The sequence below is a fragment of the Trachurus japonicus genome, chromosome 6 (assembly GCF_045865225.1).
Source record: "Trachurus japonicus isolate A0001 chromosome 6, Traja_1.0".
NCBI lineage: Eukaryota > Metazoa > Chordata > Actinopteri > Carangiformes > Carangidae > Trachurus > Trachurus japonicus.
In genome coordinates this window covers 23931271-23941908 of record NC_140912.1, presented here as the reverse complement: position 1 = coordinate 23941908, position 10638 = coordinate 23931271, and the positions used below count along the sequence as shown (strand labels likewise).

General features: G+C 46.5%; 1 protein-coding gene across 1 annotated transcript; it reads right to left on the bottom strand.

Moving 5' to 3' along the window:
- Window positions 1-7041: 7041 nt before the first annotated feature.
- On the bottom strand, window positions 7042-10479 carry znf319b (zinc finger protein 319b). The gene is made up of 3 exons (XM_085779910.1): window positions 10098-10479; window positions 9003-9179; window positions 7042-8900 (listed from the first exon to the last, which is right to left on the bottom strand). The coding sequence occupies exons 2-3, from the start codon at window positions 9005-9007 to the stop codon at window positions 7049-7051; spliced, it is 1857 nt and encodes a 618-aa protein (XP_085636036.1). The 5' UTR covers window positions 9008-9179; window positions 10098-10479; the 3' UTR covers window positions 7042-7048.
- Between the last annotated feature and the right edge of the window lie 159 nt (window positions 10480-10638).

Here is a 10638-nt window from a genome sequence, read left to right as displayed (position 1 = left end):
GTTTGCCCACCGGGGATCGCCGCAGCCAGTGCCCGCCGAGCAGCGCTCCTCCTCGGTCAGATTGTCAGCAGCAGCAGCAGCAGCGGTAGTCCGGAGGTGGAGGTGATAGTGCAGCTGAGGTTAACTACACTACACACGGGGATGGAGGAAGAGGAGGAGGAGGAGGAGGAGGCATCGGGGTGTTGAGGTAGAGAAGAAGCGGACCCCAGAAAAAGGCCACAGAGGATGAGGATGAAGAGGAAGAAGAGGAGGAGGAGGAGGAGGAGGAGGAAGAAAAAAAAGGGGGTCGGTGGTGGTGATCTATTAAAATATCACGGGTGGAAACTCCGAGGATACTCCCTCCCTTCTTCTGCGGGCCCTAAAAAAAAAAAGAAAAAAAAAAAGGGTGGGCTTCCTGCGCTATAGGCGGCGGACGGTCGGTCGGTCGGTCAGGGTGGAGGAGGTGTTGGTGGTGGTGGTGGGCTGGGGGTTGCCCTCGGTGGTCCGGTAGTGTTAGCAGCAGCAGCTATCAATCAGCTGTTGATGTGACGGGTCGGTAGCTCAGAGAGAGAGAGAGAGAGAGAGAGAGGAGGGGGAGGAGGAGGAGCAGCAGCAGCAGCAGCACGGATCGATGTTGTTAGTTAGCTCACGTTAGCCGGCGATGCTACCTCCGCTCGCTCGCTCGCTCGGCGCCGTCGTGCTCCACCACCGCAGCCCGCGTCATGTGCGGCCGGCGGCGGCGGCGGCGCGACGGGAGAGCAGCGCCGCGGTGGAGGAGGCGGAGGAGGGGGAGGAGGAGGAGGGGGGAGTGTGCACGGCACGGCACGGCCCGGTTCGGCAGGGAGGAGGAGGAAGAGGAGGAGGAGGAGGAGGAGGACTAGGGGGGCGGTTACCACCACCACCACCAGACGCCGACGGACGGACGAAGGGGCAGCGGCGGGTTTCGGGGGCTGGCTGGCTGGCTGGGTGGGGATACGGCTTCTCCTTCTCCTTGTTGTTGTTATTCCTCTGCAGCCGCCTGCAGCCAGGACCAGGACCTCCCCGGCGGTCGGAGCGCAGCCTGGGAAGCGACCGGACTGGGGGCGGTCGGATGGTTGCGGTGGTTGAAGAGCAGCGAGCGAGAGAGCCGAGCCGCCGCCCGGATGTGAAAGCCGCGCTCTGCCGGGGTGGAGGAGGTGGACTGGGTGGGTGGGGAGGGAGGGGGGTTCAGCTGAGCGGCCGGGGAGACAGCGCCCCCTGGTGGCCGGGCGGCGTGGGTGCTACTCATAATAGATCCATGGTGCTACGAGATAACAAAGATATTCAATAAATTATAAACCGTCTTTGGAGATAACACCAGAGAGGCTTTGATAACACAACCTAAGATCTGTATCCACCTTTTTCCGAACGTCAAAAACGTAAGCCGGTTTTGCTCTTCCTTTGGAATTTTATGTTTACGTTTCCATGGTTTCGGTAGTCGCGGTAAATGCATGGGGTTTTTTTTCAATGAAAATCTGTAAAAATAGTCTACTTGCCAGCCCATAGGGCCCCATTGTGAACCCGGAAATGTTGAGTACCCCAAAGTTTTATGTTAGAAATATATAGTATGGGTCCCCAGTATTCAGAAACTGCCGGATGCTAACTTATATATATTGGGCAATTAGCACAATTGACATAATTAGCATTAATTAGCATATTTTGCCTATATGGGCAATATTTCAACAAAATTGACTTGGCTGATCTGGGCAATATTGGAGTGGTTTTAGGGGTTATTGATGATGCTGAATCCATTTCTGACATTTTCAAAATTCAAAATGGCTGTCTAAACCGGAAGTGACCAGATTTTAACCGCCAGTGGGCCGATTTTGATGGATTTCAAAATCTGGTCACTTCCGGTTTAGACAGCCATTTTGAATTTTGAAAATGTCAGAAATGGATTCAGCATCATCAATAACCCCTAAAACCACTCCAATATTGCCCAGATCAGCCAAGTCAATTTTGTTGAAATATTGCCCATATAGGCAAAATATGCTAATTAATGCTAATTATGCCAGTTGTGCTAATTACCCAATAAGTTAGCATCCGGCAGTTTCTGAATACTGGGGACCCATACTATATATTTCTAACATAAAACTTTGGGGTAGCCTACTCAACATTTCCGGGTACTCATTGTTGGCAAGTAGACTAAAACGCATGGACCATCCTTCTTTTTACAGTCTATGGGATCATCACACCAGCCTTTAACAATATAGCATCACACAAATTGACATCCACGTTAAAAGCCAGCGTTAATAGATCCATGCGTTTACCGCAACTATGACAACGACTGAAAACCATGGAAACGTAAATGTACAATTCCAGAGCGGTTGTTATCAATCTTTCAGGGCCCTTAAAACTGTACTAACTTTTCACCCTCATAAGACCCCTGTGAACCTGATTTTCAGAATTTGGTGTCACATTTAATTTCACCAAACTCACCAAACCACTGAAGTTTAGATCAGTTCAGAGATCTTTTGTCCCTCGAGGGGAAATTCATCTGCAATTGGCAGAACCGAAAACAATTAAAAACACAAAGTAGCCTACAATGGACTTATTTCCCCACGTTAATTGTGTTGATTCAACACACTGAAAACAGAAGAACATTTGTGCCTATTTGCTCTTGAAAAATAGGGAGGCCATATTCCCATCCAGAGTGGAAATAAGAGTGAGAGGGTCAGTAACTTTGTCAAAGTCGAAATCCAACAGACAACTAAATCACTATAATAAAGAATTAAACTTCTGCCCAGGCTGAAGCTAAACTGTGTTGCTTGCAGCCTTAAGACATTGCCCTTGGGACTGAGAGTTAGGGTTAGTTTTATGGCATTTTATGAACAATAATAGTGGATGAAACATTAATTACACAATTGGACATTATGAAATAACAGTTTTGTCTCAAAATGCTTGGTTGGGCTACAGACCAATTAGTTTCTCTTCTTCCCCCACCATCTGAACCAGAGCAGCAGCGCCGGTGAGGACTCTTATTCAGATGCCTGTTTACATGTGTAATATTCATTTATTTTGGTGAAAATCGTCAGAATTAAGATTCATGATCATCAACATTAACTTAAATTTAGAAAGTCAGGGCCTGAGGTCTTCTATATCAAATCCTGTGGTTTCCATATGTAGAATTGTTGTTGTTGTTGTTGCCGGATTTGATTAAATACATTATAGATCAACAGTATGTAACGTATGGCTGCTCTTAGGAACATTTCTGGGAAAGATCAGCTAGAGCAAACATGTCATCACTTTCCTAACAACTTCAGGCACAAAAAACCAAAGATTGTTAATCCATACAGGACTCTCTTGTCTCTGATGTTCTTCATATTTTGCCTTTGGCCTCAAGCTGAACTAAATGAAGTGTGTCAGACCTCACAGTGTGAGCTCAGCTGTTCTTCGCTGGTAAATAAGAACTAAATGCAACATAAACTATGAATGCTCTTATATAAAACGTGCATATTTTTCTATTTGCATGTTGCAGTATGAGATCCATTTCTGTTCCTAAATCTTTATCTAATGTCAATATTATAGAGACTTCAATGACACTGTGTGTGTGTGTGTGTGTGTGCTGAAGAATAAACTATGTCATGAGAGAAATAACTCCCCATAAGTCATAAAAGTTTTATAAATGAAAAAAGAAACATTTTATTTGTTAGTGCTGTGTGTAATTGAATGCTACATACATACAGATAATCTTAGCATGAATGTACACATACTGTACGCCGCCACAAAGTTTTTTTTCCTTTTTAAACTTTTTTTTTCTCAACATCATTCACATAAACTACAGTACAATTTGAAAAAAGCTATAGGAGGGAACAGTGCTGTAAGGAGGGGAAGGGGAAGGGAGGAAGAGAGCGAGGAGGCGAGGGAAGGGAAGGGAGGAAGGGAGGGAGGGAAGGAGGGCACCAGTTCCCAGAGACTGAACACAGGAACTAACACAGCAAGCATGCAGAGAGCAAGAGACACCAGGGTCTGATGGGTTTATTCACTGGAACTGAAAAGAGGGGAGGGGAGAGAGGGAGGGAGGGAGGGAGGATGGCCGGTGGGTGAACTGGTGCCTAAACTGACTTTTTCCCACTGAAACCAGCAGTTTAAGATGCAGAGGGCGTTTTATTTGTGCTTATACAGGAGGTCTTCCTCTACCGGTCCCACTGCTTTGCTGGGTTATGAAGATGGACTTTTATTTCCGTTTTTTATTCCTAGACCAATAATAGATCGAGAGATGTGACTCGTTTTAAGTGCAGCTCTCCTTTACACTTCCTGATTGGTCCGTTACTTTCACTACGAGTCCAATTTATAGAGACGCAGGACGAAAATGCACGTCCAGACGAGCCGACCTCACCGGAGCTGCTGGGCATGAATTACTCTTTGGCTTTTTAAAAACAAAACGTTCACTTGTATTGTTTCTATCATGATACATGTTAAGTCTACTGTCAGCACTAAACAGTGTGTGAGGTCGTCCTGCAGCTGGAGTGTCTGGTTTTTATGTTTTACATAATATATATATCACGCACATCTGATGATGTGCCAGCACCAATTAACAAGTCAAAGTCCTTAAGCACTTGTAGTTCTTGGCAAATACGAACAGTGTTTGTGTTGTACTTTTCACCTCTTACACCTCCACAGAAATACTTGTCTTCATCTGTGATTTATGGCCTCAGATAAAACTCTAAAACTATATTTTGAAATCTGATTTTTAAAATAACAAAACAATGATACAGCCATCTTTATCTCAAACGTGCCCAAAGGCCCTGGTCTCTCCCTCCAAAGTTTATAGATCATATCAAGTCAAAGAATATTAATAAAAATATATATGTAACAAATGCAAAACTTTGAAAAACATACAGTACTTTTTTTTATACTTTCAGTCCAAGTTGTTCTCAAAGCCTTATAATGCCAGATTCAGAAAATAAAATAAAAATAAAACCACCATGGTTGATGTGACCAATCATTTGACCTTGTGTGATGAGGAAGGACAGACACAGAGAGCAGAAGAGGAAGAAGAGGAGGCAAGAGAGAGGTACCAGAGAGGCTCCACCGTAAGGCTAAAGAATTAAAGAAATTATAATTAAACAAAAAACTGTAATTTCTGTTTCCTTGGCCTCCTCTGATGTGTTAAATACTTTTCAATACTGCACTCAAACCATGAATCAACGGTGAGAAGAGGAAGGCGGGAAGAGGAGGAAACGGCTCCTCAGGCAGACAGAGAAAGGAACAATGGCGGCAACGGCTGACACGTAAAAAAAGAAAGAAAGAAAAGAAAACCAAAAACAACTGCTGTTCCAGGCTTCGTAAGAATCTCATAGCATTCAGAACAAAAAAAAATAGGAATGCGTCATTCACTCCGGTATAAACCCACCCTGACAGACACAAAACGTCAAGCTCAACGCAACTTGTAACAGGAATAAACAGTATTAATATTTCTTTCAAAACCATGGAAAATATTCAACACAAAAAACAAAAACACAGCTTTCCGACAGACCACTAAAGTTAGTAAAAGTAAAATAGAAAATTTAAATTTAAAAAAAGGCGCAGGTCTGTTGAAACATTTCTAATACAATTCTCTTCAGTCAGTCTGAATTTCCCTGTTTGACAGAATACCATTTACATTCACACACTCAGACTCACACACACACACACTCACACACACATGCAGGGTGCTCTCTGAGATTCCCTGCAACACACCGATACAATCACTACATGGACTACAAAAACAACAAAAGAGCATTTGTCAAAACATTTCACATGGTAAAAAGTAGCAAGAATACAAAAACAGTTCTTCGATAACTTTGTTTTTTGTGTTTGTTTGTTTTGTTTTTTCTTAAAGAAAGACACGTTCTGACATTTCCAACTCATCTGGCTAAGTACACTCACACATCCACAGTATGTACAGGCTGAGAGAGGAAGTGTAATGATCAAATGTGGACACTTTCAGGTACATATTGTTCTAACAGCACTGACCTCTGTGGGAATATGACGAGTACATTAGTGTGAAATATATATTTCTATATATATACGTCTTTACTGGAGGGTGAGATTGGTGTCAACCGTTTGGGATTTTTTATTGAGAGTTAAATTCTGCTGGTTGGTTAGTCTCCGCAGCGCTGGGATCAGCTGCTGCTTTATACTTTATACTGGTGTTTTGGTAAAGGCAGCGATAGCCATAAAAACAAACATCACAGATACTTTTTTATCATCGGATTATTTCTCTACAGGACGATAAATCAAGCGTTCCTTCCCTTCACACACGCTGAGGACATTAGCGGCTACTTCATAAACAAGAAGTGTAAAAAACTCTAAAACCCAGAGATGAGGAAGCCGTGGTGTTCACTCAGGACCCAGAGCTGGTGCTCCGTTTCTCTTCTACTGTGGGAAAATAAAACCAAAACGTGTTCGAAGTCACTCTTCACCTGACTAAAAGATAAATGAATGTAGGTAGGTATGCATGTATCTGGGGAGAGGGGGGTTGTTATACAAATTCTGCAGTCGAACTGAGGAGACGGAGGGAACTGTTACTGCAGGAAGAGTTGGGGAATGATCCTGTTCAAGTTTTGGCTCAATGAGTTTAGATGGAGACACGGCTTTACCAATAGGCCTTCTCTATAAAACACACTCACTGTTGGACTATTAAAAACATCTCTATAATTTTATCAGGACAATTTTTCCTTCTCTGAGGTTAAGAAATTAGGATCGATTGCTTGATACACCTGCATTATGGCACCTGTTTCTGTTGGGCTTGACTGATGGGAGTTAACTAGTTGTGGCCTCGTTACTGCTATCAACTGTCTGAGTGTGGGGTTGGGGAGAAGAAAAAAAAAAGGGAGGGCAAAGGAAAAAGTGCTCCTCAGGATTTCAATGGAATAACAGAGTTGGTTTATGTAACGTCAGGTTTGTAGAGCAAAAAAGACACTGGTGGAAATCAATGCAATGTAGTAGCTTCAGGCTGTTCTGTAAATGTGACGAATGATAGGCGGAATAAATAGCCCGGAGGCTATAGATGAGAGGACAGGGAGTTCAGGGAACAAAAACAAAAAAAAAAGAAGTCTCAAGGGATTCATAAGCACTGAGGCACCGGGTATCCGCCTCCGTCCGCCGTGTGCTGCACCGTGTGATCCTGCAAAGAGCCCAAGTCACTGAAACGCTCTCCACACCAAACACACTTGAACTGGCCCTCTCTGGAGTGTGTGCTCGTGTGTTTTGTCAGGTGCTCGCGCTGTTTGAAGCCCTTGTTGCAGTGGCCACATTTATACGGCTTCTCCCCCGTGTGGACGCGCCGGTGTCGGTTCAGGTCCGACGAGTATTTGAAACGTTTTTCGCACTCCGGGCACTTGAGCGGCTTTTCCCGGGACGGGTCGCAGCGGTGCTGTACGAACTCGGAGGAGGACAGGAAGCGGCGGTCGCAGAGCGAGCACTTGAGCGGCTTCTCCTGGCAGTGAGAGTTTTGATGCCGCTGTAACGTGGAACTCTTCTTGTAGCCCTTGCCACAAACGTCACACTTGTACGGCTTGTCGGGTGAGGAGTTGGACGACTCGCCGCATTTGTGTCTGAGCAGCTCCCCCGACTGGCTGAACTCCTTCTGGCATGAGGCGCACTTGAACAGGTTGTCCATGCCGTGGACGTGCTGGTGGTAGAGGAGGTGAGACGGCTGCATGAAACCTTTGTCGCACAGATTGCATTTGAACGGCCGGTCGGTGGGGTCTTTGTGCGTGCGTCTGTGGCGCACTAGTGCGTACTGCTGTTTGAAGCTCATCTGACACTCATCACAGTGGAAGGGACGCTCCTCGGAGTGCGTGCGCTCGTGCTGGCGGAGGTCGGACGGTCGCTTGAAACCCTTCCCGCACGTGGCGCAGCGAAACGGCCGCGAACCCTGCGGGTGGCAGGGGTGGTGCAGGAGCTCCGACGACTCCTTGAAGTGCAGTTCGCAAAGGTTGCATTTGAACAAGTGCTCGCCCGAGTGCACGTACATGTGGCGCACGAGGTGGGAGCGGTGCTTAAAACTCTTTTCGCAAACGGCACACTTGAACGGGCGCTCGTTGCTGTGCGTTCGCTGATGGTGCTGCAGGTGCGACGACTGGCTGAAGGCCTTGTCGCACGTGTCACATTTGAAGGGCTTCTCTCCCGTGTGCACCCGCTCGTGCCGCGTGAGTTCTGACAGGTGTTTGAAGCCCTTCTGGCAAACAGGACATTTGTACGGCCGGTCTCGGGCCGAGGGGAAAGGGAGGATGGATGAGCTGCTGCTGGCTGACGCCCCGTCGCTGCTGGGCTGCTGGGGGTTGTTTGGCGTGCCGCTGCCAGAAGAACCAGGTCGGTAGGTCTTCTCGCATATCGAACACTTCATTGGGTTGGTGCTGTTGTGCGACGTGTGGTGCTGGGCGAGAGAAGTGAGGAGGGAGAATCCCATCTTACACACCCCGCACACAAATGGCTTTTGCTCCACCTGCACACACTGGTGTTCGAGCAAGTCCGTGGCCTGATGGAAGATCTTCATGCACTGGGTGCACTGGAACGACCGGTCCTGACTCACCATGCACTGGTGCTCGTGTGGATTAGCCAGGTGGGAGATATCGTGTCCACAGGCCCCACACTTGTGTCCTCCCTCTGCCCCCACCTGCAGGGAAGTCTGCTGAGCCTGGCTGCCGTGCTGCGGCTGACTATGCTGCCCGCCTCCATGCTGACTCCCGCTGTGACCGTGCCCGCCGTGCTGCCCGTGCTGGCTCTGCTGCTGCTGCTGTAGGGACGTGGCGTCCGGCTGCAGCACGATACCGTACACCGCACAGCCCAGCGCGTTCTCCGCTCCTGGAGGGATGGTGTGGACGACCGGAGGCGGAGCGACGGCGTGCTGCTGCCAGGCCTCCGTCATGCGGGCTCGGGTGTAGGGATTCAGTTTGGCAGCTGGTGTGGCCCAACTGCAGAGAGAGAAAAGGGAGATCGGCACATAAATAAGTCATCGGCTGAACTCTTCAGAGTGTGTGAAGAAAACAGGACAGAGACAAAAAAACCCAACTCACTCCATCTCAGCAAGTGGCACTGAAGAACTGGAGAGGGTGTTTGGTGAAGGGGCCGTGACGGAGGATTTGATGACGGGAACAGCAACGCGCAGAAGAGAACAAGCTGTGTTGAGACCCGCGTGGAGAAATCTAGGAGAACCCCATCCTTTTACATAGTCGTCGTCCTTCAGGTTTTACCTGTATTAAAAAGAAAACCAAAGTGAGTCATAACATCAGTGTGCAGCGAGAGATTACTCAGTAATAAACGTACAGTAACAGTATCTCCTGCCTGAACAAGAATATGTTAAAGCATAACGCTTAGAAATTTAATTTGCTTCCATGCAATTGTGCAATCTCAGCTTGAGCAGTAAACCTGCAGACACTTGCACATGAAACATTAAAGTGTAATAGTATGTTTACAACAACCACATGGTGATGTTATTATAGATGCAAACAACCTCCTCTGTCTTAAAAAAAATATCAGAATAGATGTTCCACTACTTCTCAATGGGCAAGTCCCAGGAAAGTTTGTTTTGTAGTCATCCACACAATGATGAGAAAGATCTGAGCATTCACACAGCGCTTTGTACTTCGTGTTGACATTGCTCACAGCATCTGAATGCAATAAAAATATCAGTATATAAACAAACAATGGCTTACTTGGAGTGCAACATCCGTGCACACACACACATACAGAGAAAAACAAGAAGGCAAGTTGAAGACTCATTACCATAAACACTTGGACAGCAACGATTAATGCTAATTCATTACTTTAATTCTCTATTATATTGGTTATTATGTAGTTCCTCCCCTTTCTGTGCAGAAATCCAAATGCTCAACCATTCGCCGTTTTGTTTAGAAAAAAAAAAAAAAAAAAAAAGGTGGAAGGCAGCGTCTGCGCATCATAACGTTTTCGTCTCCAAGCAAAGATCACTGTAATCAGGATAGGTTAGCCATCAGGGGCTAGTTAGCTTAGCCTAGCCGCTTGCTAACGCAGTGGAGGGAGAGTGTTGTTACCGTTAGCGGCGTTGCTAACGGCGGGGAAAATAATAAGCTGCAACGAGTTTGTGTGTGAGTAAACAGCGCTGAGAAAGTCAACATTTAACATTTACATACCCGGTGGGTCCAGTCAAGTAAATCCAGATGAGATGCCAGTGTATCGTAGGTTAGCTGCTCCCCCATCTAACTAACGCTAGGTCCCCCCACCACCACCACCTTCACATCCGCAAACGGTGCTCGGCTGCTCTCTCTTGTTCCCGGGGCCGAGGATATATAGGTCTTTTCGGGTCATTAAAATGAGGGGAAAATCCCCCGCTGTCTTCCAGGTCTCCCCATAAATGCCCTTTCGTTTCACGCGAACATTTATGTTTATGTGAGCCCCTCCACTAAAGCGCCCCCACGTCCGGCGAAAAAATATGCATTTTGTTCTAAATTTGCTAAGCTAGCTACATCGGCTAGCTAGTGAGCCCCTGCCCGCCCCGCGCACGGGAACATGAATAAACCAAGAGTTAATTGGCATGCTCACAAAACACACACACACACACACACGGATCATTGTGTGATTGATGTATCAAACGAAACACAACGAATTCACACTAAGTATGTTTGTGTGTGTGTGTAATGTATTTTTCATGTGGCCTGCCTACTACATATTTGT